This window comes from Sturnira hondurensis, unplaced genomic scaffold (genome assembly GCF_014824575.4).
Source record: "Sturnira hondurensis isolate 20B ecotype Veracruz unplaced genomic scaffold, ASM1482457v3 Scaffold0013299, whole genome shotgun sequence".
Taxonomy (NCBI): Eukaryota; Metazoa; Chordata; class Mammalia; order Chiroptera; family Phyllostomidae; genus Sturnira; species Sturnira hondurensis.
Window position 1 is genome coordinate 7,789,024 of NW_028085930.1, and position 24,831 is coordinate 7,813,854.

Consider the following 24,831-nt stretch of genomic DNA (forward strand, 5'->3'; position numbering starts at 1 on the left):
TTAATTGATTATTTACATAGGATACTTTAGGCATTAAGATTTGACCACCCCCCGCCAAAATTGGAAAGGGCTGAATTGTTTAGAAAAAGAGTTTCCAATTTTTTCAAGAGTAGAAAATATTTTATTCCCTTTATTTCAAAATATGTTATATGTGCCCCTCCCACCCTCCAATGGTTAATATGCATAATAGCATTTGTAGTATAAACACCCCCATACGGACTCCGCCTCTGACTACCAAAAGCCCATGCAGAAGCTCCTGCTGCAGGATCATCGACAGTCCTTGCAGCCGTATTGCTCAAACTGAGGGGCGACAGCATGGGACAAATTACCACACTAGTTAACCTCCCCTCCTCCACTGATTTCACAGCGTATTCCTTCATAACATTGTCCTTATGGGGTAGGATTACAACCAGCTCAACCTGTTTGCACCAGGCAGACCTCAAATCGCTAATCACATACTCATCAGTCACCTGGCATTCGTTATTGTTGCCATCCTAATCTAAACCCCTTGAAGTTATATAGGAGCCACGGCACTAGTCATCGCTCACAGTTTACCACCCTCGGTATTATTCTGTCCAGCCAACTCAGATTACAAGAGAGTTCATAGCTGAGCAATAATCCTTGCTCGAGGATTACCAAGCATCCTCCCACTTACAGCAGCCCGGTGACTTCTAGCAAGTCTTACTAATTCACCGCTTCCCCTGACAGTCAACCTAATCAAAAGCTGTTCGCAGTCCTATCAACATTCTCTTGATCTAACTTGTCTGTCATTCTCATAGGACTGCACATCAGCATCACGGCCTGGTACTTGCTATACCTGCTAATTATAGCTCAATGAGGCAAATGCACCCACCTCATCAACATCAAACCCTCCTATATATGAGAAAATACCTTTATAGCTATACACATACTGCTCCTGCTATCATTTTTTAAAAGATTTTTATTTATTTATTTTTTAGAGAGAGGGGAAGGGAAGAAGAAAGAGGGAGAGAAACACCAGTGTGTGGTTGCCTCTCACATGCCCCCTACTGGGGACCCAGGCCCCAGCCCCCAGCCCAGGCAGGTGCCCTGACTGATAATCGAACCTGCAGGTGAGCACTCAGTCCACTGAGCCACAGCAGCCAGGGCGACCCCTGCTACTATTATCTATCAACCCGAAAGTTATTTTGGGAACTTTGTACTGTAAACTATAGCTTAATAAAAACATTAGATTGTGAGTCTAACAATAGAAATTAAAACTGCTTATTTACCAAAAAAGTATGCAAGAACTGCTAACTCATGTCTCATACCTAACAATGTAGCTTTTTCAGGCTTTTAAAGGATGGAAGTTATCCATTGGTCTTGGGAATCACAAAACAGGTGCAACTGCAAATAAAAGTAGTAAACCTATTCTCTTCCTCACTACTAATATCACTGATCATTTTAGTTATACCTCCTGTAACAACCGCATCAAATATTTGCACCTCAGTTGGGAGAACGGAAACAATTATTGACAGGAGGTTGATAAGGAACATCTTGTGAAAGAGAGGATTTGAACCTCTGGTGATAAAGGTTTAAGTTTTACACAATTACTGGTCTCTGCCACTTTAACAAACCTTGGTCTAGGTTAAATTATTTTATGATTTATCAGCTTGAGATTGTGTGACCGCTCAGTCTTAAAAGCACTTCTTTTAAAGTGGGTCTTGTCTCTCTCGTCCTTTCCTACTGGGAGAGGCATGAAATAGATAGAAACCGACCTGGATTGCTCCGGTCTGAATGCAGGTCACGTAGGACTTTCATGGTTGAACAAACAAACCATTGATAGCGGCTGTACCATTGGGATGTCCTGATCCAACACCGAGGTCGTAAACCCTATCGTCAATAGGGACTCTTAAATAGGATTGCGCCATTATCCCTAGGGTAACTTGGTTTGTTGGTCAAAAATTTTGCATCAACAGTGATAGGCTTATTTCTAACTAGTAAGTCTTAATTTATAATCACTGGAAGGTTGTTTTGTGTGCTGAAGTCACCCCAACCTAAATTATCAGAGTACCAGAGATTGTTTTATTCCTTTGGGTGATTAGTGGCTCCTCTTAGGCTGATTAATTAAAGCTCTATAGGGTCTTCTAGTCTTGTTTTATCATCGCTGCCTCTTCACGGAGAGGTCAATTTCACTGATTGAGAGGAAGAGACAGTAAAACCCTCATGTGCCATCTGTACGAGTCCTTATTTAGAGAACAAGGGATTATGCTACCTTTGCACAGTCAGGGTACCTTGGTCATTGAATGGATGTCACTGGGCAGGCAGTACGTCTAATACTGGTGATGCTAGAGGTGATGTTTTTGGTAAACATCACCTTTGTTAATATTTGTGTAGCACTTAGTGTTGGCCCATAAGTGGTTTATAAGGTTTTGTTATATAAACTTATTTAGTTTATAGTACCTGTGCCTTGAAAGAGCATATCGGACTGAGAGTCTACAATCCTGGGCTGGGGAAGAGCCTGTGCAAAGGTCCTGTGGAAGGAGAGAACTTGCGAAGGACAGACAAAAGGCTATTTTGATTATGAGCTGAGAGATGGAGTGATGGCCTCATGGGAGAAAAACGGCAGGGTCCAGATCAGGCAGGACCTCACAGGCCATGAAAACATACAGTTTGTTTGTTGTTTGTTTTGTTTTTCCCCTAGAGGCCACGGGAAGTCACTGGAGGATTTTAAATATGGGGAGTGCAGGATCAGGTTGCTTTAAAATGCACGTTCTGGGAACCCACCCTTGAGAGCCTGATTTAGGAGCCTTGAGGTGAGGCCTAGGTCACCTGCGCCTCTAGCCAGCAGCCCAGAGGATGCTGTCACATGCAGATAGTCCTGGGATCCCTATTTAAAGAAGCACTGGGACACCCCACTGTTCAAAGGGTTCGGAGCATACAGTGACACAGAACAAGACTTGGGCATTGCAGAAATTTGCCTCAGAAAAGGACACCAGGGGTTTTGTCAAGGCCAGATGGCCTGTGATTAAAATAGAGCACAATACAGAGGACATGTGCTGTCTTGCAGGGACAGAAGGCAGGGGACTCTACCAGTCTGCTAACTGTGCACTGTGCTCCTGAGACAGCCAGGCCTTGCGCAGCTTTCTCCGGTGCTTGGGGGTTAACCCAGAATGAGTTTTCCATAGCCAGGTTTCAAACGGCAAGTTCCGGATGCCCTACTCGGCCTGGGAGCCCAACTGACAGCCAGACTCATGTTTGGAATGCACCAGCTCCAAACTTTGGGGAATTGCTGTCCAAGCGCTGCTCCCAGCTCTCATGGATGCTCGAACAAATCTCTTCTCTGAGAAACCAAGGCCTGGAAGATCTTGTCTTCAGCTGGCTAATTTGCATACAGCTATCACTATAGCCCAGCCTAACCCCCGGTCTTCCACACAGTGATTTGTCCGCATAGCCCTTGAATTTGGAACTGAAAAATAACCAACACAGACTATAGTCATCATTGTGGCTCTCTCTGATCTCTGCCGTGTCAGGAGACAACCAGAAGTCAGTGGTCTGCAGCCCAGTAGAGGGCCCTCACCAGAACTCAACCAAGGGCTCTATTGGCACCCTCACCTGGGATTTCTGGTCTTCAGAACTGTGTGACTCCTGAATAGAGCCTAGTGTGGGATTTTGCTTTGTTAACAAATCTGAACACTGCTCTTAAATAGGTTTAATCCAGCACAATCTGTAGTTATAGTAAACAAAAGAAATAAAAGGAATCAGGATTATAAAGGACATCATTTTATTGGCATAAAACATGATCATTTTTTGTGACTATCCTATAGAACCTTCAATAAAGATTCTATCGCTAACCGTGCATTTGGCTCCCACCTGTGCCATAGATGCTGCAATCATTCTCAAAGGACATTTTTGACTGAGCAGCTGTAAGTGACAGCTGGAGCTATAGAGAATTGCTGGAGATACATTTGGAGAAATAGAAGTCATTTTTTTCTTTCAGAAGTTAGAGTATGCAAACTAAGAAACAAAAGATTGTAAAGTCTAAAGATGCAAACTTTAGAAGCATGGTAAACAGAAACTCTTAGAGTGAAAAAGTAAAAAGACATCATAGAATTACTATTTTTTGTTCTCTCTGGGTCATTTCCTAGTTTCCAGAGAAGAAAGAAAAAAATGTGTTATGAAGTAAGCAAAACAACAGCAACAAGTAAAAAAACCACCAACACCAAAAAGAAAACCTCAAATTTGAATATTTATGCAGAAAAGTACATGAGATGGAAGGCAGAATTAAAATCAATTAATAAATATGTTAAGGAGATAAGAATACAGGCATTGGATCAAGATGGCGGCATAGGCAGACATGGCTTGCCTCTTTGCACAACCACATCAAAATTGCAACTAAAATATAGAACAACTGTCACTCAGAAACATCAGAAATTGATTTGAATGGGAGTCTGACAACTACGAAATTAAAGAAACCATATTCATCTAAATGGGTAGGAGGGGTGCAGACACAGAATGGGTTGGTCCCACATCCACATGTGGTGGGTAAACATTTGGGAGGGATATCTTAGGAGTGAGGAGTCCCAGCCCCACACTGGGCTGCCCAGCCCAGGGTTCCAGTGTCGGGAGGATAAGCCCCTACAATTTCTGGCTGCAAAAACCAGTGGGGATTGAGTCCATGGAAAAAACTTCTGGAGCTCCAAGCACATGCATAGACTTACTCGGACTCATTCCCTCTGAGCTCCAGCACCTGGGTGGCAGCTTAAAGGGCACGAGTAGTGTACTGGGAGAGGCTGAAGTGTTTGGCATTGGGGTGAGAAGAGGTCATTGCCCCTTTTCTGAGCCCTCCCTCTGCAGAGCCATGGAGCTGACTGGCTAGTGTCATACTTGAGACTCCATCAACCTGGCTAACACTGTTTGACCGGCCTTGGAGATCCCTAGAGTTTCTGCCCCACCTAACTTACCAGGCAGCCCCCAAACTACTTTCCAGTATGAACAAGGTCTTGGCTCAGGCTTCACAGCTTCCTAAATCCTATCAAACAAGCAAGAGCTGGTGTCAGTGAGCTACAGGCTGGGTACTAGCAGCAGCCAGATTAGTTTCATAGCTTGGCTTCACTTAGCAATCTCCAAGCCCAGCACAAGCATCAGCCATCTCAGATTGCTTTATAACGCAGGCAGGTGTGGCCCTGGGCAAAACACATGTGGGAGCTGTACTTGGCCTGCACTAGCTGGGAAACCCCAGGACCAGCACACCCAGTGGGCAGCTACAGACTACCTCAGAACACTACCACCCTGCCCTTGCACAGCTGATCCTCCATGGAGAGAGGTGGTTGGTAGTAAGTGATCACAGCCAATCCTTGCAGCTGACAGGGTAGATCCCTCTCATTGATCTGCCAGCAGCAACCAAGTCTCAACTACAAGAGGAGGATGTACTCAGTCCACACAAAGGGTACTCATCAAATACCCAGCTTGGATGATAGGGGAGGCTGTGCCACTGGACCCTATAAGACACAAACTACATTAGGACACACTACCAAGACAGAGTCTTGCTAGCAGCTCTACCTAATACATAGAAATAAAAACAAGAAGGCTGCCAAAATGAGGATACAAAGAAACATGGCCCAAATGAAAGATCAAAACTCAACAAAAGGAGCTAAACTCAATGGAGATAAGCAACCTAACAGATGCAGAGTTCAAAATACTGCTTATAGTGATGCTCAAAGAACTTAGTGAGGATCTCAGCAGCTTAAAAAAGATCTAGTCAGAAACAAAGGACTCGCTAACTAAATAAAGAACAATTTATAGGAAAACAACAATAGAGTGGATGAAGCCAAGAATCAAATCAATGATTTGGAACATAAGGAAACAAAAAAAAAAACAACCAATCAGAACAAGAATAAAAAGTATTCAAAACAATGAGGGCAGTATAAGAAGCACCTGGGACTTTAAGAGGTCTAACATTCGCATCATAGGGGTGCCAGAAGGAGAAGAGAAAGAGAAAGAAATTGAAAATGTATCTAAAAAATAATGAAAAAAATCCCTAACTTAGTGAAGGAAATAGACATACAAGTCCAGGAAGCACAGAGAGTCCCAATCAAGTTGGACCTAAAGAGGTCCACACCAATCACATCATAATTAAAATGCCAATGTTTTTCCCTGGCTAGTGTAGCTCAGTAGATTGAGCACGGGCCTGTGAAGTAAGGGATTGTGGTTGATTACCAGTCAGGGCACATGCCTGGGTTGCAGGCCAGTTCCCAGCAGGGGGCCCATGGAGGCAACCATACACTGATGTTTCTCTCCTTCTCTCCTTCCTTTCCCCTCTAAAGATAAATGAATAACATTTAAATAAATAAATAAATAAAATGCCAAAGTTTAAAGGTAAAGAGAGAATCTTAAAAGCAGCAAGAGAAAAGCAGACAGTTACCTAGAAAGGAGTGCCCATAAGACTCTCAGCTGATTTCTCAAAAGAAACTTTGTAGGCTAGAAGGAACTGGCAAGTAGTATTCAAAATGATAAAAAGCAAGGACCTATAGCCAAGGTCACTCTACCCAGCAAAGGTATCATTCAGAATGGAAGGGCAGATAAAGTGCTTCCCAGAGAAGGTAAAGCTAAAAGAGTTAATCACCACCAAGCCATTATTATGTGAAATGGTAAAGGGACTTACTTAAGAAGATAAAACACATGTACAGTAAAATGACAACAAACTCACAACTATCAATAACCGAATCTGAAAAACAAAAACAAACTAAGCAAACAGCAGAAGAGGAACAGAATCATAGGTATGGAGATCCTATGGAGGGCTATCAGCTGGGAGGGGGAAGGGGGGAGAGGGGAAAATGGTGCAGGGATACACAAGTATGATTGGTAGGAACAAGATAGGCAGGGGGAGGTTAAGAACAACACAGGGAATGGAGAAGCCAAAGAACTCACACGCATATTCCATAGACATGAATTGGGACCCTGGGGATTGTTGGAAAGAAGAGGGCTACCAGGTGGAGGGGGGGAAAGGGAAAAACTCAGGACAACTGTAATAGCATAATCAATAAAATATACTTAAAAAAGAAAAATAAATATAAGTTAAGAAATAATTTACCATAATATTATATTTATTAAATTAATAAATTTAATAAATTAAATTTCATGAATTATAATTAATTATAATTAATTAAATTTAACTAATTATAGAGGAATGTATTTTCCCCCTAGAAGAAAAACACTAAAGTTTTTAAAAATATGTTTTTTATTTATTTATCCCCTTTAGATGGGGAGGGAAGTAGAGAAATATCAATGCATGGTTGCCTCTCATGAGTCCCCTGCTGGTAACTGGCCTGCAGCCCAGGCATGTGCCCTGACTGGGAATCGAACCACGATGTGGTTCGCAGACCCGAGCTCAATCCACTGAGCTACACCAGCCAGGGCAAAACACTAAACTTTTTAGCATTGGGTTCAGGTGACTTATTCAAATTTGAAAAGGAACAGCTTTTATTTTAAAAGATGTTATTATAGGTACTAATAACAAAATGTTAAAAAGCCCCCAGAACTTACTAATATAGTACCTCTAAAATGGGAAGGGTTTGTTAAAAAATAAATACTAACCAAAGGAAATAGAGACAGAACAATATTTTAATGCTTTTTCCTGGTCTCACAAGACTCCACAAAAGTAGCACTGGCTTGAAAAAGGATTTTTGACAGTGGAAATGGGGACAAATTGACTGAATTGTGAAATAGTTTTGAGGTCAAAGCAACCAGAAGTCCACCACTAGTCTGTTGCTGAGACTGCAAAAAGTTCTCAAGTAATTACTGGAATTTTTCATGGCCAGAAAGTGACAGGATTAGGAAGGTCTTTCACCAAATCCCCTTAAAATGTCAGTCTCCCAGAGAAAGACCGCATCACCTCAATCCGATCAAGCTTATCACCTCGGTGTGACTAACCTGAGGAGCGCACCATGGAATGATGCTACAGAATGTAGCGGTTCCCATCCCAAAGGCGTATGCGGCCTTGGCAGGCAAAGTAAGTGAGTGAACTTCTAGTTAGCACTATGCATACAGAAATGTTTAGGGGTGACATATTTGGAACTTACTTTTAATAACATTTTTTAAAGATTTTATTTACTTATTTTTTAGAGAGGGGAAGAGAGAGAGAAAGTGAGGGAGAGAAACATCAATGTGCGGTTGCCTGTTGCGTGCCCCCTACTGGGGACCTGGCCTGGAACCCAGGCATGTGCCCCAGACCGGGAATCGAACTGGCAGACTTTTGATTCCCAGGCCGGCACTCAACCACTGAGTGTAATTCAGCCAGGGCCTGGATTACCTTTTAATAGTAGAATGTAATGATGGGTAGACACAGGAATGGGTAGATAAATAAAAATGTGATCAAGCAAGTGAAGTGAAATGTTAGGGGTAGAATCTAGGCAGTGGGTACATGGGTATTCCCTATACAATTCTTTCCATGTTTCCATATGCTTGAAAACTTTTATAATTAAATATATAGAAAATTTCAGTAACATGATATACATATGGGCAATTCATAGAAATTTTTTGCTGTATTTAGTGTAGGGAAGCTCCTATGCGTATATAGATGCTAAAAAATTATACATATCAGGAATGAGCCTAAAGAGATGCATGCCAGGGGCCTCTCTTAACCGAGGAGGAAACTGAGGCCCAGTGAGTAGCTGCTTGCCCTTGGTCACGGGGCTAGGTGGTGGCAGGCTAGGCTCAGAATTGTGAGTTGAAAACCCTCTCAATTCTATCACGTAGAAAAGGTTTGGCTTTGAATTGAAGCATTGCTCTCAAATGCATTTTAGAATCTCGGGGTTTTATTTCTCTAATAATATACTTCTGCAAATGATCATCTTTGGTATCCATCCAAGCAATTAGTTCAAATACTATCTTTTAATGTTTGTAGACACTGGGGGTAGAAAAGAATGAAACGGTACTTTATTTTCAGCGCCTTAATGAAAGTCTTTAACTACTCATGTACTTATTGCATTACTCTAAAGTGTTTTTGCAATGCTCAACTGCTTTGGCAGAGCACAGAGAAATACAGTTATTAATTATTGTTCTCACACCACTTTGCAATGCAGTCAGTGCTTAGCCCTTCACCTGGACTGCCTGGGAGCAAGAGTTTCACACCAACATTCCTCAGAGACAAGCAACTAGAGAGTAAAATGTTCATACAAATCACCAAGAGCTATTATTAAGCCCTGTTCAGAGTTTCAAAGGCATTAACTAAAAGAAGATTTAACTTTGGTTTCATTGGAGGACATAATAGAGGGCTAACATTCAATATTTTTCTTCTCCCTTAAACAGTCCTGGTCCTGGACCATGTGTTTTTGAACTTCCTGGCCTCCCTATCACTCCTTCTAAGAGAGAAGTGATGTTCAGTGGCTCGCTGATTCTTCTGGAAAAGAAGTGTGTCTGTGAGAAATGCATTCCCATCTCCTCCTCTTTCTCATGGGGGAGTGTGTGGAGACAGGCTGCTGGCCCCTTCCCACAGACCTACCCTGGGGAAGTGATGGAAGCAGATACAAGCAGAGACCCGAGGAAAGGATCCGCAGGACCCCAAACTGAGAACACCCTGGGGAGACGAAGGTTGTAGGAGCAGGCATGGGGGAGGTGGGTTCCGCAGCCTAGCCCATGTAGACAAGTGGGGGGGCAGAGTAGATAGAGGGTGGGCGGAGGAAGGATTCTGGATCCTCCGCATCCTCCTCCACGCCTGGCCTGGAAAGGGCCGCAGCTTCCCTCCTGGCCACAGGCCGCTGCCACTGTGGTCAGGTCTCTAAAAGCGAAGCAAAAGCCCTGCTGGGGAGAGGAGCTCAGGGCTACCACTGACCTCCTGATAGGAGGCTTCGCTCACTCCTTCCCTCTCTAACTCCCTGGGTGGTACATTTTAATCTAGGAGACCCCTGCCCACAGGAGTTGCCTGGACCAGAGCGGAATTACCTGTCCTGGGGCATATCTCTCCCCCTTTCCTTAAACTCACAGGAGGGCTTGCAGTTCTTCCTCAAAACACAGTACCAGCCCAGGTAGCTTAGGACCAGAACTTGAGTTCCCATGGCAAATTAAATCATCCACCTAAAGACAACAAGTGGGACAATAAATGCTGATTGAAACTTATGGAGAAGGAGCTGAAAATAAGCACAATAAATATATTCTATGGGGCTGAGGGTGGGGAAACGGGGAGAGGCGGATCAAAGGCTGCAAGCTTCCAGTTTTACGATGAATAAATTCTGGGGATAGTTAGCAATACTGTATTGTACACTCGAAAGGTGCTGTGAGAGTAGCACTTAAATGTTCTTACCATAATAACCGCAATAAAAAGAGTGATTCTGTGAGGCAAAGGAGAAGAGAGCTGAGAGATCAAGAAAAACTTAGTCCCAGGCAGGTCCTTTTTGCATCACTGGCTACAACCAGCCACTCCTGAACTTCACAAGGGCGTGAGCGTGCCAGTAAAATCTTGATGGGGCGTGCATGCGCCTGTGCACGCGTGCTCAACAGCTGGGTTGGTTTCCCCTCTCCTGCCAATGGAGGCCCTGACTCGCGGGCTGGGGAGGAGGAGAATGAGGCGTCACTAAGCTTGCCCTTAGCTCTGGCCACCCTACGGTGCCGCGAACACAGGGGGCTCAAAGCGTCGTCCCTTTCCAAAGGGGCTCATTCCTTTAGCAAACAGTTCACTAACCAAAGCCTCTCGTCTTTCATCCCTCTTGTCCATTCCTTCCTTGGCAGTCTTCATAAAATAATATGTGTATGTGTACTCTTTAGAACGCATATGGATTATTATTCTAGTCATGTGAAGCTCTAGAACAACACTGTTCAACCTTTTTCACCTCATGGCACACAAAGTAATTACTAAAATCCTGTGGCACACCAGAAAATATATATGTGTTGCCAATCTGACAAAAATAGGTATAATTTTGATTTATCAAATATTATGAATAATAATAATTGTCGTTACCTACCCGTCTTGCTCCAAAGTGAGTTTTTAAAAAATTAGGTGCCCATAAGTGTAGGTCCCAAGAATGAACCAATCAGGTGCATCCTCATTATGTGACTCGACCAATAGGATGTAACTCTATTTATGACCTATGTATTTATGGTTCGAGACAGGGCATTCACCCCGGACCGCTATTGCTGGGTTGGCCTTGTCCGTTTTTTACTTGACAGTCTAAGGGAACAGAGGTCAGTGTCCCTGACTACATAGTTAAGTATTGCATGTCTTAAAAATCCTCATAGCACAGCGGGTGAAAATCACCAGTCTAGAAAATAAAAACTAATCTCTACTGACAGAAAGATTGCTTGAGCACAGGAGTGGAGTGGAGAGACAGGATTAAAAGGGGGCAGAGAAAACACTTGGGGGTGATGGATGTTTTCTCTCTTGATAGTGTTTGTGGTTTCAGCAATATATATCGTGTGGAAGTTTATGAAAGTGTATACTTTAAATACATGTAGTTTATTGTATGTCAATTACATCTCAATAAAATTGTGAAAAGGAGAACAATAAAAACTTACTGACAAAAATAAAAAGCTAATCTGATAATGTCACCCTATTTAACATCCTTCTGTCATTTCCAAATTCTCTTTACTGCAAAACCCAATCTCTACGATGTGACTCGGAGGACTTGCTCGATCTGGCCCCTGCTCGGTCGCAGTGTAACCCTTACCGTGTCTGACCTCCCAAATATGGGCCCAGACACCCTGAATTTCTTCCCATTCTTGGGTCCACTCCAAGCATCCACATTCTCTTACTTCTTGGAACGTTCTCCCGTGCTTCACACACACACACGTACTCGGATAATTGCTTTCAGCTTCTGCTTAGATGTCTCCTCCATGAAGCCGTCACTGACCATCTGTCCCTACTCCCATGACTGCATTAGGAGCCACCCTGTGTGCACCGGCCAGCACTACACAGGGCTCCCCACATCTTAGCACTCAGTACTCTGTCTCGTAAGTGCTACTTACTTCTCCGAAGCCTTTCGCCACCCTGTGAGGGATTATAAGAGCAATAAATGTATCTGCCTTATATATTATAGGTCCAGTGCCTGGGACACTGCCCAGGATATGGTATGTTTGCTGAAGGATTTGATAAAAGAAGCCAATGAGAAATAGATGATCCAAAATAGATGATCCGTTTTAACCACTAAACTTAGAGGAGACCCAGGCCAACTCTGTAAACAAGGGAGAGGCAGGGCAGTACAGTGGTAGGAGCTCAGGCTGCCTTGTCGGGTAGCCTGGCATTCAGGTAGAAGCTCTGCCACGCACCCGTTGAACCACATGGACGTTCCTGGGCCTCACTGTACTTCAATACCCTGCTCTGTTGAATGGAGACAACAGTGATGCTTATCTCATGGGGTTGTTCGGGCAGTTAAATGAGAGAGTGTGAGTAACTGGGGTCCAATGCCTAGTTCAGCCCAATAAATGTTAACCATGACCAAACAAATTAGCATTATGGTCTGTTAGAGCAAAAGAAACTAAACAAAACATAAGTCAGTCAAATAAATGTTTCTGGCATTCCCCCAAACCTGGAAGCCAGGTCACAGGTAAGTAACTTTCGTAATCAGTGGTGGCACAGACTCCAGCTCTGCCTTCTGTCCTGTTTTCCTACACTGTTTCTTTGGTGAGTCTATGGGTGTGCAGGCCTTCAGAGTGTCTGCAAAGTGCTGAAGAAATATCAGGAGGTGAGGAGTCCATAGGAACGTCCCAGCAGAGAGATGTCCCTCTCAACTTACAGGTGGAGGCAGTGGTTTGCTCCCCAGACCCACGACACCAGGGTTGAAGCACTCAGACCCCACTCCCTCTGTCCCCCCAACAACCCCCAACTCCCAGGAGAGTTGGCTGCAGACACTCAGCTGAGACTCTGGGAATACACGATAGCACCATCTACCCAACTCACACTCTTCCCAGGACAGCTGCATCCAGTGGCTTTTGGTGTGTGGCCCCCCTTGTTGGAGATGACTCCAGCTCCAGCTCCCTGTAGTACTGACCTCTGTTAGGGCTGCATAGCAGTTCCCTCTACCGGATCTGTGCCTGAGAGCACGTCCAACAAACTCCTTGTCTCCAGATGACTGGCTCACAATCTGCTCTGCTGGAAACTGGACCTGCAGTGCCCTTTACGTCCAGACAACTGTCTCTGGAGCCACTGGACACCCTGATGCCCATATACACGGGTGCCGCTGGGCAGGCAGCTAATTCAAGGCCCAGATGCCTTCTCTGAAAGCAAAAAACTAGGGCAGCAAAGACTGTCTTCCATCAGAAGAGTAAAAGCAAATTCCCACTGCCCTTAGAGTTTGAGATGTTGACTTATATTTCAGAGCAAGTAGCATTTGGAACAGAGGCCCTGAGTGTACCAACTGACCAAAAAGGGTATTTAGGGTGGGAATCTGGGAGATCAGGACAGAATAACTGAGGGTAGGAATGTTTGTCCATTTGGTTCACTGCTGGGTCTCTAGAACCTAACATAGTGTCTGGCATATAGGAGGTGCCAGTCAACATGTATGGAGTCGATGAATATAAAGTTCTGCAGAAGAGACTGGACAGGGGAAGAGGCGAAGCTAAAAGCAAAATAAAAATATAAATTACTTCAAGTTCAGGAAGGCAGTGAGGCAGGGAAGCTTGGTGGGTCAGATAGTGAGCTGAGACCACAGGCAGACCCGAGGGCAGTTCAGGCTTTGCTCCCTGTAGCTCCATGACAACCGGAAGTCATTTAGCCTCTGCAAGCCTGTTTCCTTATCTTTGCACTGGGACTCATTTAATAAGGTGACTGTGCCCCTTAAATAAAATGACTTGGATTAAGTACCTGGCACATAGTAGACACTCCATTTTCCATTTGTAAAGAAGGACATGTGGTACATGCGTACACACACATAATCTCAAAGGAGCCTCGGGGGAGGGTGTTTAAAATGTATCTCCAGATCCACAGGGGGAATGAGTATGGTGCATTGTCAGCTGTGAAAGTCTCGATAACATCTTGACTTTAAGGGCGACAAAAATGATACAAAATGTTCTGGCCAAGTAGAGCCTTTGAAGTAAATTTGCAAGGCTACCCTGGCCCATTAATTTGAGTCCTAACCATATTAGTAATTTTATAGTCATTTGAGCAAATAAATGTTTCAAAATACCTTTTGGAGAACAGCCTGATGTGTAAATAATTTTTTTAAATTGGCTATTTGAGGTATCGCTGCTGAGGCTTCAATGTTCAGCTTTGACTTCAAGGAGGACCGTTGTGCCAGAGAGAAGGGGGGCCGGCTGGACCCTTTTATCCCCGTGCCAGCGTCCACACAAAAGCCGTGGACACGAAATTAGCTCTGTCTAATTACCACCTCCGTCTCTGACTTCAGGCTCTTATTGAGGGCGGGGTGGAAGTGGGGAAGCGGCCAAGGACGGCTAATGGCTTCACACAAACCCTTCAATTACAGGGACCTGTGCGAAATTAGTCAGAACAACACAAGTTTTGTTTGCGACCCCCTTACACTTTGACAAAAATAACCGTGTACTTAATCCAGAGGTGATGTTCCGGCTCCATGGCATCATTATAGCCGGTTTGGACTTTGTGGTTTTCTTCTCTCCCTCACTGAAGAGCAGCCATGAAATCTGAAAAGAACTGGCTCTCAATTGGCACGGCCACTGACTGAGGTCTCCCAGGCCGAAGCCAGGCAGCTCGGGGCCTGCCTGAGACCGCAGGGGCTGGCCGGTGCTGACCGGGTCACAGCCAAGCCAGCTCTTCCCTAGGACACAAATAAGGGGAACCGGCCTTGAGGGAGCCCTCACTGCCCGGCACAGAGAGCAGTGAGAGAGTCAAACTGTCACTAAGCCTTCGGATCAAATATTCCTGAAATCTCCATATTTCTCAGACTTCTAGGTATGTAAGATAAAAATGTTTAAATTGAATTTTCTATTACTTACACCCCAAGACTTCATAAATAATATATGCCCATCAGAAAAATCAAATTATATTTGACTTCCCACGTTTTATGCTGGGGGCCCAGCCCACAATTCCCTGTAGTGACATGCACAGTTAAGGTAGGTGATCTGCCTTAAGCAAAATGATTCTCCTTCACATCTGAAGCAGAATCTTAAATATGCAGTTCACTTGTACGTGAGCATTGCACATTCCCTTTCCTCCCAGTTTTGAGAAATAATGACATACATCACTATATAAGTGTAAGGCATAAACATGAGGGTTTGATTGACTTATATTGTGCCTTGATTATCACAGTAGGTTCAATTAACATGCACCAACTCACACAGGTTCCAGATAAAGACCAGATAGGTACCAGATAAAGAAGAGAAAGACGAGAAGGAAAAAAATATTCTCCTCATGATGAGAACTTTTAGGGGAAATGTTTCTTGGCATTATTAGAAAACCAAAGAGGGATCTTTGAGATAATTAATCCAATCATTTCATTCATTTTACAGATTAATTTATTCAAGTACTTATTGAGCACCTACTATGTGCCAGGCACTGTGCTAAATAATGGAAGGTACAAGGCACCCTTAAGATGCCCTCATGAAAGGGGGAGACCAAGGTGCAGCTGGAAGTCACATGACCACTGGACTTGCAAGAGACTTGAATTCCAATGTAATGCTATTTGCCACAATATGAAAAAACTCATTGGGAAAGAACTAATATTCAGAATGAACTTCTACAGGCTTGTTTAACTTAAATAAGAGAAAAAGCCTTTTTAAGAATTGTGCATGTAGGAAGCTTATTGAATCTGCTTTACTAGCACCATGCTAGATCTGGGGAAATACAGTCGTGTTCTCGTAGGACCAAGACAATGAAAAGTCAGGATCCCGGCCAGTGGGATGGTGCTGCCGTGGAAGTGTGTTCAGGTTGCCACTGCAGCCCAGAGGAGCGGGGCGAACGCTGCCCGGCAGGGGTGATGAACTTCAAGGCACAAGTTGGCGTTAGCGAGGTTTGGGGCAAGCAGGACTTTCCAAAAATGGACAGCAGTTACCGCAATCAATGTTACTGAAAAGAGGTTTGGCATTTTCTTAGCAGTTTCTGACAGCAGGTGCCCAGTGCCGGTGGAGATGTGTCCAGTTTCAACCACTGAGCTCCCCTGTCCCCCAAACTGAAGCCACTGACCCACCACAGGTCTTAGTTCGATAAATGGGGTAACGAAGCCAATATCTGAATGGATCTTATAGTGAAAGGTGCTCCAGTTGCTATGAGTGGTTCAAGCGGCTAACTTATTTTACCTGAATCATTTGATCCGATCACACACCAAAATGCAGTTTTGACTTCTTCCATAGGCAAATGTTTTGATTCCACTGGTGCCTACCCCAGCTGGGCAGCTTGTCCCACACCATCAGTCCCATGTCCTCTTCTGGTGTCCTCCGGGGCTCAGCGAGGTCCTCCCAGTCCCTTATATAGGACACGTGAAGCTGGTCTGGTCATTGAAGGGCAGGGACAGGCACTGCTCTCCCGGGAGGGCCTCTCCAAACCTCCCCCATCCACGCTCAGGGCAAGAGGGTGGTTCTGCCAGTGTCACGCCCCCACATGCCCCCAAGCTGCTTCCAGCCACCTTCCAGTCTCCAGGACCTCACCTGTTTCCACGCTTGGTGCTTTCCTATCCTGGCCTCTGCCTGCAGCCCGGGGCAGCGGATGCGCCAGAGCATCCATGTGGTCGGCGTCTCTGACCCCTGGTCTCTCAGACCTCGCTGCCCACCACGGTTCCTCGAAGTTACGCACGACTGCAGATGCCTCCAAAGGGGTGAAAAGTGAGGATTCTCCCCGTCCGCACTTCACCTACTCTAAGACATCATCGACTGTAGCATGAATTATTATTTTACGTACCTGTAAAACATCCTGCCATTGGCCTCACACAATGCCGTATCACTTACAAGTTTATACAAAAATTCTCTATGTGTTGAAAAAGATTAGATTTTTTTAGTCATGGGTTTTATCATAGGTCACTCTTGGGAACACACAAGAAGGAAACACAAGAAAAATAAATTGATTTAGACATCCCTAAAACCTCCGCAGAGGGTCCAGCTCTTTGAATCACGGTTCGGCGTGGGGTCATAGGTGTGTTTTTCCACCAATCATTGACCTTTGTGCCGTCTAGAGCCCTGGTGTCACAACCTTTCTTCAGAGTTACCAGGAGGACTGGGGGGCATGGACTCAAGCCACAGACGAACGCTGCGAGGGTGCTCAGAGATGTGACCTAGTAACTGGGAGAGCATGTGTGTGGGATAACACGGGAGAGTCACGGATCACTCCCTCCATAGTCACCAGAGACCTCAAAGATAAGAAAATTTGGTGTAAATAAGTGATGACTGGACTGCCAGGGGGCACTGAGGGAGACGTGTTGAGACACTTGTATTGTAAAGACACCGTGTAAAGACACTGTAATGATGTGTGAGGCTGGGCCAGGTCACATCTGAAGTTTGCCTGGGTGGGATCCTGGGTAAGGGACCTGTTAGCATTGCTCTCAAGGGCAAGTTACTCCCATCTCCCTGGGCCTCGGGGTGCTCCCTGTGCTGTGGAGGTGAACTGAGGGCCATGTGATATCAGTCACAGGTGGACGAGTATCCCAGAGGCGTTCAAGTGTCCACTCCCTCCAGCTGGCCTGCCCTGAGGGTTTGGTCTTGAGTTTAGAAAAGGCTCAGGGTTAGGTAAGGAGGAAAAAGACCAGTCGCTAACTTCTCTAGGTGTCTGTCTTCCTAATCTCTGCAGCTCCTCCCTGGCCCCACCTTCAAGGGTCAAGACCTGCCCCTGGGGCCCACACCGCTCTCTGTGGGTCTTCCAGACCACCACTCACCCCCTCCCTTCTCTAAAGCCCCTCTCCTAGCAGAGTCCTTCTGTCCTGTCGTGCCCACTTTCCCCACCTGGCCGCTGTCATTGGTCTTTTGGTCACCCCGCTTGTTCGCAGAGGATGTGGGGCTGCGAGCGCACACTCCCTTCCCCACCATCTGTCCGCTTACTGCTCATCGCCCACGTTGATCTTGACTTTTCCTGGGACTGCTCTGTCAATTTCAAACATGCCCCTCTCCGGCTCAGACACAGCTCCCCACCCCACCCCGTGTTGGAGCTCCACCTCATCAAGACGGCCGAGTTGCCACTACCTCTGAAGTCCCCTCCTCTCCTCATTAACCTCATACCCACAGTCTGTCATCATTTCTCCTGTAGCCCTAACTGCCCTCCCCCCTTCCACATACTCCTTGGGAGAAACCCCAAGTCTGCCTCAGGTGTCTTTGTGGGAGAAGCACAAGCGCAGGCGCACACCCCGCGGACACATCTGAATGCCTCCGTTCCTGCTCTAACTGGCTGCCTCACCAGTTGGCCCTGGCCCGCCATTGTTTCTTTAATTGACTTGGTTTTCCATACCAAGATGACTACTTCATACCTTCTGAGAACACCTTTCAGACACATCCAGCTGATGGTCTCACTTCATTTCACCAAGAGATTCAGACTCCATTATCTTCCCATTAGTTTAGCCCTCTTCATCCTCAACAGGTTCCCACCCCCTCCTTCTTGAGCCCCATTAGGCTGCAGGACAGTCCCTCCTAGCTGAGGGCTCACTCTGGTCCAACTGCAGCAGCCTTCTGCTAGTTCTAGACCATGCTCCGGTGGAGATGGCTACAGATCCCCTGCCCTCACCATTGGGAAGTGCAGTCTAATTCCCCTACCTCTGTTTTGGGATCATTCGCCAAGATCCTTCCTCAGTAACACAGGCTACTCTCTAAAAAACATCGGCATATTCCTCCCACCGCCCCACATGCTACTGCTTCTCATCACTCAGTCTGACTACGCCTCAAGGGCCCTTCTAAACCATCTCAACCGAAAGTAAGAAATGTCAAGGTGGGATCAGCATCAACCCTTCATTGCCAACATTGACATAAATAAAACAAGTAGACAGCCATCATAACAAAAATGATTAATTTTGTCTTCCTCTCTACGGCAAGGGTTGGCAACCTATGGCCCACAGGCTGGTCACCTTCACTTAAAAAGCTGTACTGAGCCCTGGCCTACTAGCTCAGTTGGTTAGAGTGTTGACCCTGTTCACCGCAGTTGTGGGTTTAGTCCCTGGTCAGAGCACGTACAAGAAACAACTAATGAATGCAGGAGATGAGTGAAATAAATCAATGTTTCTCTCTCCACCCTCCACCCAATCCTCTCTTTAAAATAAGTAAAAAAAATTTTAAAACTTTTATTGGTAAACAGTCACATGCATTTATTTATATATGGTCCATTTCTATTTCCGACATAGCAGAACCAAATAGTTACTATGAAAACCTAAAATATTTGCCTATGGCCCTCATCCCTGGATCCCTAATACCTCATACACATCGTCCACAGACTCAAAGTGCCGAGAAACCCACCTAGAAGCCCTTCTATATTGGGAGGCGCTTTTTGTCACAGCAGGGTAGACCAGGAGTGGGTCAGCTTCCTTTTGATGTCCCCAGAATCTAAGGGATCCAAAAGATGAAAATACTGAAGGGATGGAATCAGGACTCCGATGTGTCAGTTCAAGGTCAGTCTAAGGAGAACAAGCCATTTCCTCACCGATTCTGCTCAGTTTCACAAGACAAACTGTTGATTAAGGCACATTTAAAAAAAAAAAGATTTTATTTCTTTATTTTTAGAGACAAAGGAAGAGAGGGGCAGAGAGAGAGAAACATCAACCAGTTGCTCCCCGCATGTGCCCTGACAGAAGATTTAACCTGCAACCCAGGGATGCGCCCTGACTGGGAATCAAACCAGTGACCCAACTAACCAAGCCACACCGGTCAGGGCTGGTTAGGACCCTTTACCACCTTTCAGGGGTACACTGCTTTGGCCAACTCCCAGGCCAGGGTGCAACCACTTTTAGAAGGAAAAAGGGTCCTCTGCTTCTCTGCGCTCCACAACAATCATGGGCTGGGTGAGACCATGGACAGCAATCATGTAGAAATGTGGTTCAGAAGCTCCTCCCCAGCGAGAGAATGGGATGGTGACAACTGAGGCTCCACACATGCCATTTCCTGGTTAAACTAAATTTTAGGGGTCAGGGAGGCACCAGCTTGTGTGCAGGCACAGATTTTGCATTCACATCCCTGGGGGCTGCCAGGATGCATGTGTGCAAAGGTACAGGGAGGAGGCAGGCTTGGAATTCTCCAGGGCCTCTGCGATGAGCTGCAGATTTTTGTCCCTGATGCCACGAGTTGCTGAGAGCCCTCTGCTCAGAACACATTGCACATACTTCTTTCTTTTTAATATGTTGCCACCTATCAGCCCCAGGCCCAGAAAATATTCCCTTTCTCCTCCCTCCCTCCAAAGTACAAAGGTCCTGATCTCAGAGCTGAGCTCTTAAGTGCCAGGGACAGAACCAGGTTCCACCAGTCCTAAGTCCTTGAGGGCTTCCAGCAGCTGCTCCCTCGCAGCTCCAATAAAGGCATTCTCCAGGAAGGTAGGCAGGCCTCCCACACCATCCCTCAGGGTATACAGGGGCACCCGCACCAGGCCCAGCACCTGTGAAAGGAGAAAGACAGGAGACACTGGGCGCCCAGGTAGTTGCTCATCCCAGCCAGCCTTTCTAGATCAGACTCCTCACCCCTTCTCAGTCCAGCAGAACCAGGCCTGGGGACTCAGATCTACATAAAGTCTATGGGGCCCAGCTCTCTGCAGACAAGTGACCCAAGTCATGCTATCCAGCTCCGAAAAGGCAAACCCTTCCCATACCACTAAACCTTTAGTGGCTGCTTCCTCCAGGATGCCTGCTTGGTCCTACATCAGTTCTGAAAATACCCAGCTAAGCCATTGAGAAACTTCTGAAAAATGAAAATTCTCAGAATGTTCCCTCCCGTTGCACCACTGAACCAGGAATTCTGGGAGTGGGGCCAGTAAGCACTGTTTTAATAGGCCTCCCAGATGATTCTGATCACTGCCAAAATTTGAGAACCATCTCCACGCACCATCAGTCCACCTATTCCCATAGCCTAAGTGCTAGGTTTCCCCACTAAGGATCAGGGCACATCTCCCATCCAAGAAAAACGGGGGCCTAGGGTGCAATGCCTGGCCATTATAAGTGGGGAAAAGAGAGGCTTTGTAGAAAGTTAGCCACAGAAGCCAGAAAAGAGGGGAGCGACCCTTGCTGGGAGACCAGTTTGGCGGGCTGTGGTCAGTCCTCCAGATGAAAGACGACCAACACCTCAACTACACCAGGAAGTTGATTGGGCGGAGAGAGGTTATGGGGGTGGTTTCCGGGATGGCCCCACCTCCAGCCCGTGGTCCTTGGCAAACGGCGCGCCCTTCTCTACTGCAGTCAGCTGCTCCAGTGTCAGGCACTTGGCATAGAAGTGAGCCACCACGCGTGGGCCGGACGCCGCGTGAGAGCTGCGGTAGTTTGCGCGCTCCACGCGGAAGGCGCCCGCTGCCTCCCCCAGCTCCTCTATCAGCTCGCGGTTCAGCCCATCCTCCAGGCTACCGTCCTGCAACTCCGTGAAACCTCCGGGGAAGCCCAAACGCCCGTCAAATCGCATCTGCATCTGCAGGGGAGGGAAGCGGGGATTGCCTGGAGCGCCAGAGGCCAGCCCCTGGGGAGGTGGCGGGCGGGAAGTGGCCGGACGCGCCCCTCCTCACCAGGACCGCATAACGCAGTGGAATGCGGCGGAAGAGCAGCCCGGGGTCTGGCGCGTAGAGCAGCGCGTGACACGCATGCCGCCAGTTAGGCCCCAGCGCCAGGGCCTCCTCCAACGCCAGCTTGCGCACCCCGGCCATAGTCGTCCTCTCTCCCCTCATCTGTTCCGGGGGCCCACGTGGACCGGCTGGCGGACCTCAACCTGGCCCAATATGAGTCTGGGCGTGGCGGCCAGGACCAATCCCTGCACGGCTCAGGGGCGGGACCCAGGAGAGTTTGGCGGTGACTGGCCCGGGCGGCGGCCAATCAGGGCGGGGCTCAGGCGAGGTCCTGGGCAGTAGGACAGACCCTAGGGAATCGGAAACCTTGCTCTGGATTGGGCCCCGGGTGGTGCGGGCGTCCGGAGCGCGGAGGGTGGAGAGTAAATTATACCTACATCACAATCCAGCACCTGTAGAACTTCCCGAGTGCGGGTCTGGAGCGTGAGACGCTCGTAAGGAGTTGTAGTCTGAGCTAATTAGGGACAAACCCTGGGGGCCAAGGGACACAAGGAGCGTTGGTCTGGATGGTTCCAGAAACACGGGGCCTGGCGTGCGGGTTGGAAAGGAAATGAGGCGGCTGTGGCTTCAGTGACTTTCGCGGCGCAGTGGGAATGGAGAGCTGTGGTGGGTGTAAGAGCTGTCCTGACTGGTGCAATTGAGGACTCTGTGGCTGGTTGAGTGTTGGGGAGAATGGTACTAGGATGAGGTCCAAGTTTCGGGTGTGGGTGGATGGAGGTGTCATTTTTTTGAGATGGAGATTTAGGGAAGGGCTAGTTAACAACTACAGTGCTGATCAAGAATTGGGGGGTGGCAGTAGGCAGTGCATAGGATAAATAGGATCGATCAAATTTAATGAGGAAGAGTGAGGAAAGAGCTATGGGTGAAGTCCTCTGCGTGAAATTCACAGGAAGGAAGGTGAGAACAGTTTAAAGGTAGAAGGGGTGACTAAGGCTTTCTAGATAGACTTAACCCTCACATACTCTCAGATCACTGAGCTTTGAAGAAGGTGGGGAACAGCCCCCTGTCCTCAGCCCCATGCTGAGGAACCAGGATTAGGATCTCTCATCCCAGACCAGGCCTTCCCCTCCTGTTCTGGGGCCTTGCACTCTATGCGGATTGTCTCTGCATCAAGAGTCAATATTTATTACAAAGGAAAAGATGAGGGCTTGGGCTTAAAGTCACAGCCTGTAAGTGACAACACAGGGTAGGGAAGAGCCCAAGAATCGACCCACACAGGCCTGTGACCTTAGGGTCATTTACCTCTGTCAGATCCAGTTGCTCCTCTGTTAAATGGAGGTGGTACCAACCTATGAGGAATATTGAAAGATTTAAAGCACTTAGAACAGTGCTTGCACCAAGTAGATGTGGCCGCCCTTGGTGTTGAGGATGGGCCGAGTGCTCTGTCTGATTAGTTAAAGACCTGTTGGCCTGCAGTCAGCCACAATCATCTGGCCTCAGCATCTCAGGGGAGAGGGAGACACCCCTGGCATCATCTTTCCTAGTTTATAGTCATATATGAGATGGCAGAGATGGCGTGTACTAACATCAGGCCACTGGATTAAGCTGATGAGACTGTAGATGCGACACAAGTCACTACAAGTCACTACCGCATCAGAGTTCTAACGGGCTTGGGAATGGCTGTGGTTAAACATTAGAATCACCTTGGAAAAGGCTCACAAAAACTGCCAGTTACAGGGTTGCACTCCAAACCAACTGAATTAGAACCTCTGGTGGCTATGCTGAAGCTTAGGTGTTTTGTTGTTTTTTTAAATTTTTAAAAAAAATTTTAAAGGGAGAGAGGAACATCATGTGTGAAAGATAAATCAATCAGTTGTCTCTTGCACACCCCAACTGGAGGCCTGGCCCCCAACCCAGGCATGTGACCTGAATGGGAATCAAACCAGCAATTTTTTGGTTTGCAGAGCTGGCACTCAATCCACTGAGCCTCAGAAGCTTAGGTGGTTTTTAAGTGTTTCAGGTGACTCGTAAGCAAAAAGGGTTGAGAATCAGTGCCTTAACCCTTACCCCTAACATTCCAAAAGTCGCTTGGTTTGTCTCCTAGTCACTAGGCTTCCTTGAAGGATTTAGGGTCAAATATTCCCTTTCCAGAATATCTGGACTGTTGTATGTTTTTCCTGGTTGCATAGGGAGGCTTTCAAAGATGGTTCCGCTGTTTCTAAGGCAACATGAAAAACTCTGAAACCAAGGCAACAGTTATCCAAGAATCAATGACTCTGGAGACCAGAGCTCTTTCAGGATGAATGAACATGGAAGTCCTGAGTCCCCCCTTCCTCCCTCTTCTCTCCCCTACTTTGCCTCCCTTTCCAAACTGGTCTCTGCCTCTGCCAGGAGAGCCTCGCCTCATGCCTCCCCACTTCTCCCTCGTTCTGTCGAATGAGGCAGATTGCCCAGGATGAAAGCTGGGAGTGGACTGCTGAGTAGACTGCTGAGCTACGCCATGTGCCTCAAGACCTATTCCGTGCTTATACTGGTACTCAAAACAAAAATAACTCAGCGGTCAGCCTCAGGGGATGCTAGGGAATAAATTCATTACTTTAAAAATAATGAATCAAGCATTTATCCTGTCTTTTTTATTATAGGCTCTACCTGGGGGGCTACCAAATAATAGTTTGCCAGGGGAAATTCTCTTTATATAGAGTAGCGATTTTCAACCTTTTTCATCTCATGGCACACAAAAAGTAATTGCTAAAATTCTGCAGCACACCAAAAAATATATTTCTTGCTGATCTGACCAAAAAAATGATATGATTTCAATTCATTCGCACCGGATGGCTATTGTGTTGGCTGTTGTCATTGTTTTCTTTGACAACCTGAGGGAAAAGAGGTCAGTGCCCCTGACTAAATAGTCGAGCACTGCATGCTTTAAGAATTCTTGTAGCACACCGGTTGAAAATCAATGATACAGAGTATTCCAGTTAATCAAAAGAAAGGCAAAGCCATGAAAAATTACCATTTTAAACTTTAAAGAATTAATAGATCCTAGGGATTGATCACCAATGGCTGCTAACATCGCTGATAGAAAACCAGCTGTTTTATATCTTCTGATGGAAGAACACATCACATCCTGTTAAATGTCGATCTTAAAAAAAATTGAATTTGAATCTGGAGCTGACTACCATTCTATAACAAATACCAAAGAACATCTTTAACTATCAGGTAGAAGCTAGAATGATCCATGTGATAGTGGATTGAATTGAAGACATCAGTATGAATTTGTGTTTAACTTAATTTAGGTACATGGAGATGGTTAC

General features: G+C 46.3%; 1 protein-coding gene and 1 long non-coding RNA gene across 2 annotated transcripts; one reads left to right on the forward strand and one right to left on the reverse strand.

The window, feature by feature from the left end:
- Nucleotides 1–1,479: 1,479 nt before the first annotated feature.
- On the forward strand, nt 1,480–21,856 carry LOC118997575 (uncharacterized). Its single transcript, XR_005068684.1, has 3 exons — nt 1,480–1,599; nt 17,025–17,031; nt 21,846–21,856. It is a non-coding gene; the product is annotated as an uncharacterized LOC118997575 (long non-coding RNA).
- On the reverse strand, nt 19,622–21,726 carry NUDT16 (nudix hydrolase 16). Its single transcript, XM_037061288.1, has 3 exons — nt 21,521–21,726; nt 21,157–21,426; nt 19,622–20,410 (listed from the first exon to the last, which is right to left on the reverse strand). Exons 1-3 carry the CDS (start codon nt 21,677–21,679, stop codon nt 20,249–20,251), a joined length of 591 nt encoding a protein of 196 aa, XP_036917183.1. The 5' UTR covers nt 21,680–21,726; the 3' UTR covers nt 19,622–20,248.
- Nucleotides 21,857–24,831: the final 2,975 nt, after the last annotated feature.

Excerpts from the sequence above, each read along its gene's own strand:
- NUDT16 (XM_037061288.1), bottom strand. The coding sequence starts at position 21,679 with ATGAGGGGAGAGAGGACGACTATGGCCGGGGTGCGCAAGCTGGCGTTG. Across the intron at positions 21,427-21,520 it reads CACTGCGTTATGCGGTCCTG|ATGCAGATGCGATTTGACGG; the intron begins GTGAGGAGGGGC and ends CCTCCCCTGCAG. Across the intron at positions 20,411-21,156 it reads CCAAGGACCACGGGCTGGAG|GTGCTGGGCCTGGTGCGGGT; the intron begins GTGGGGCCATCC and ends CTCCTTTCACAG.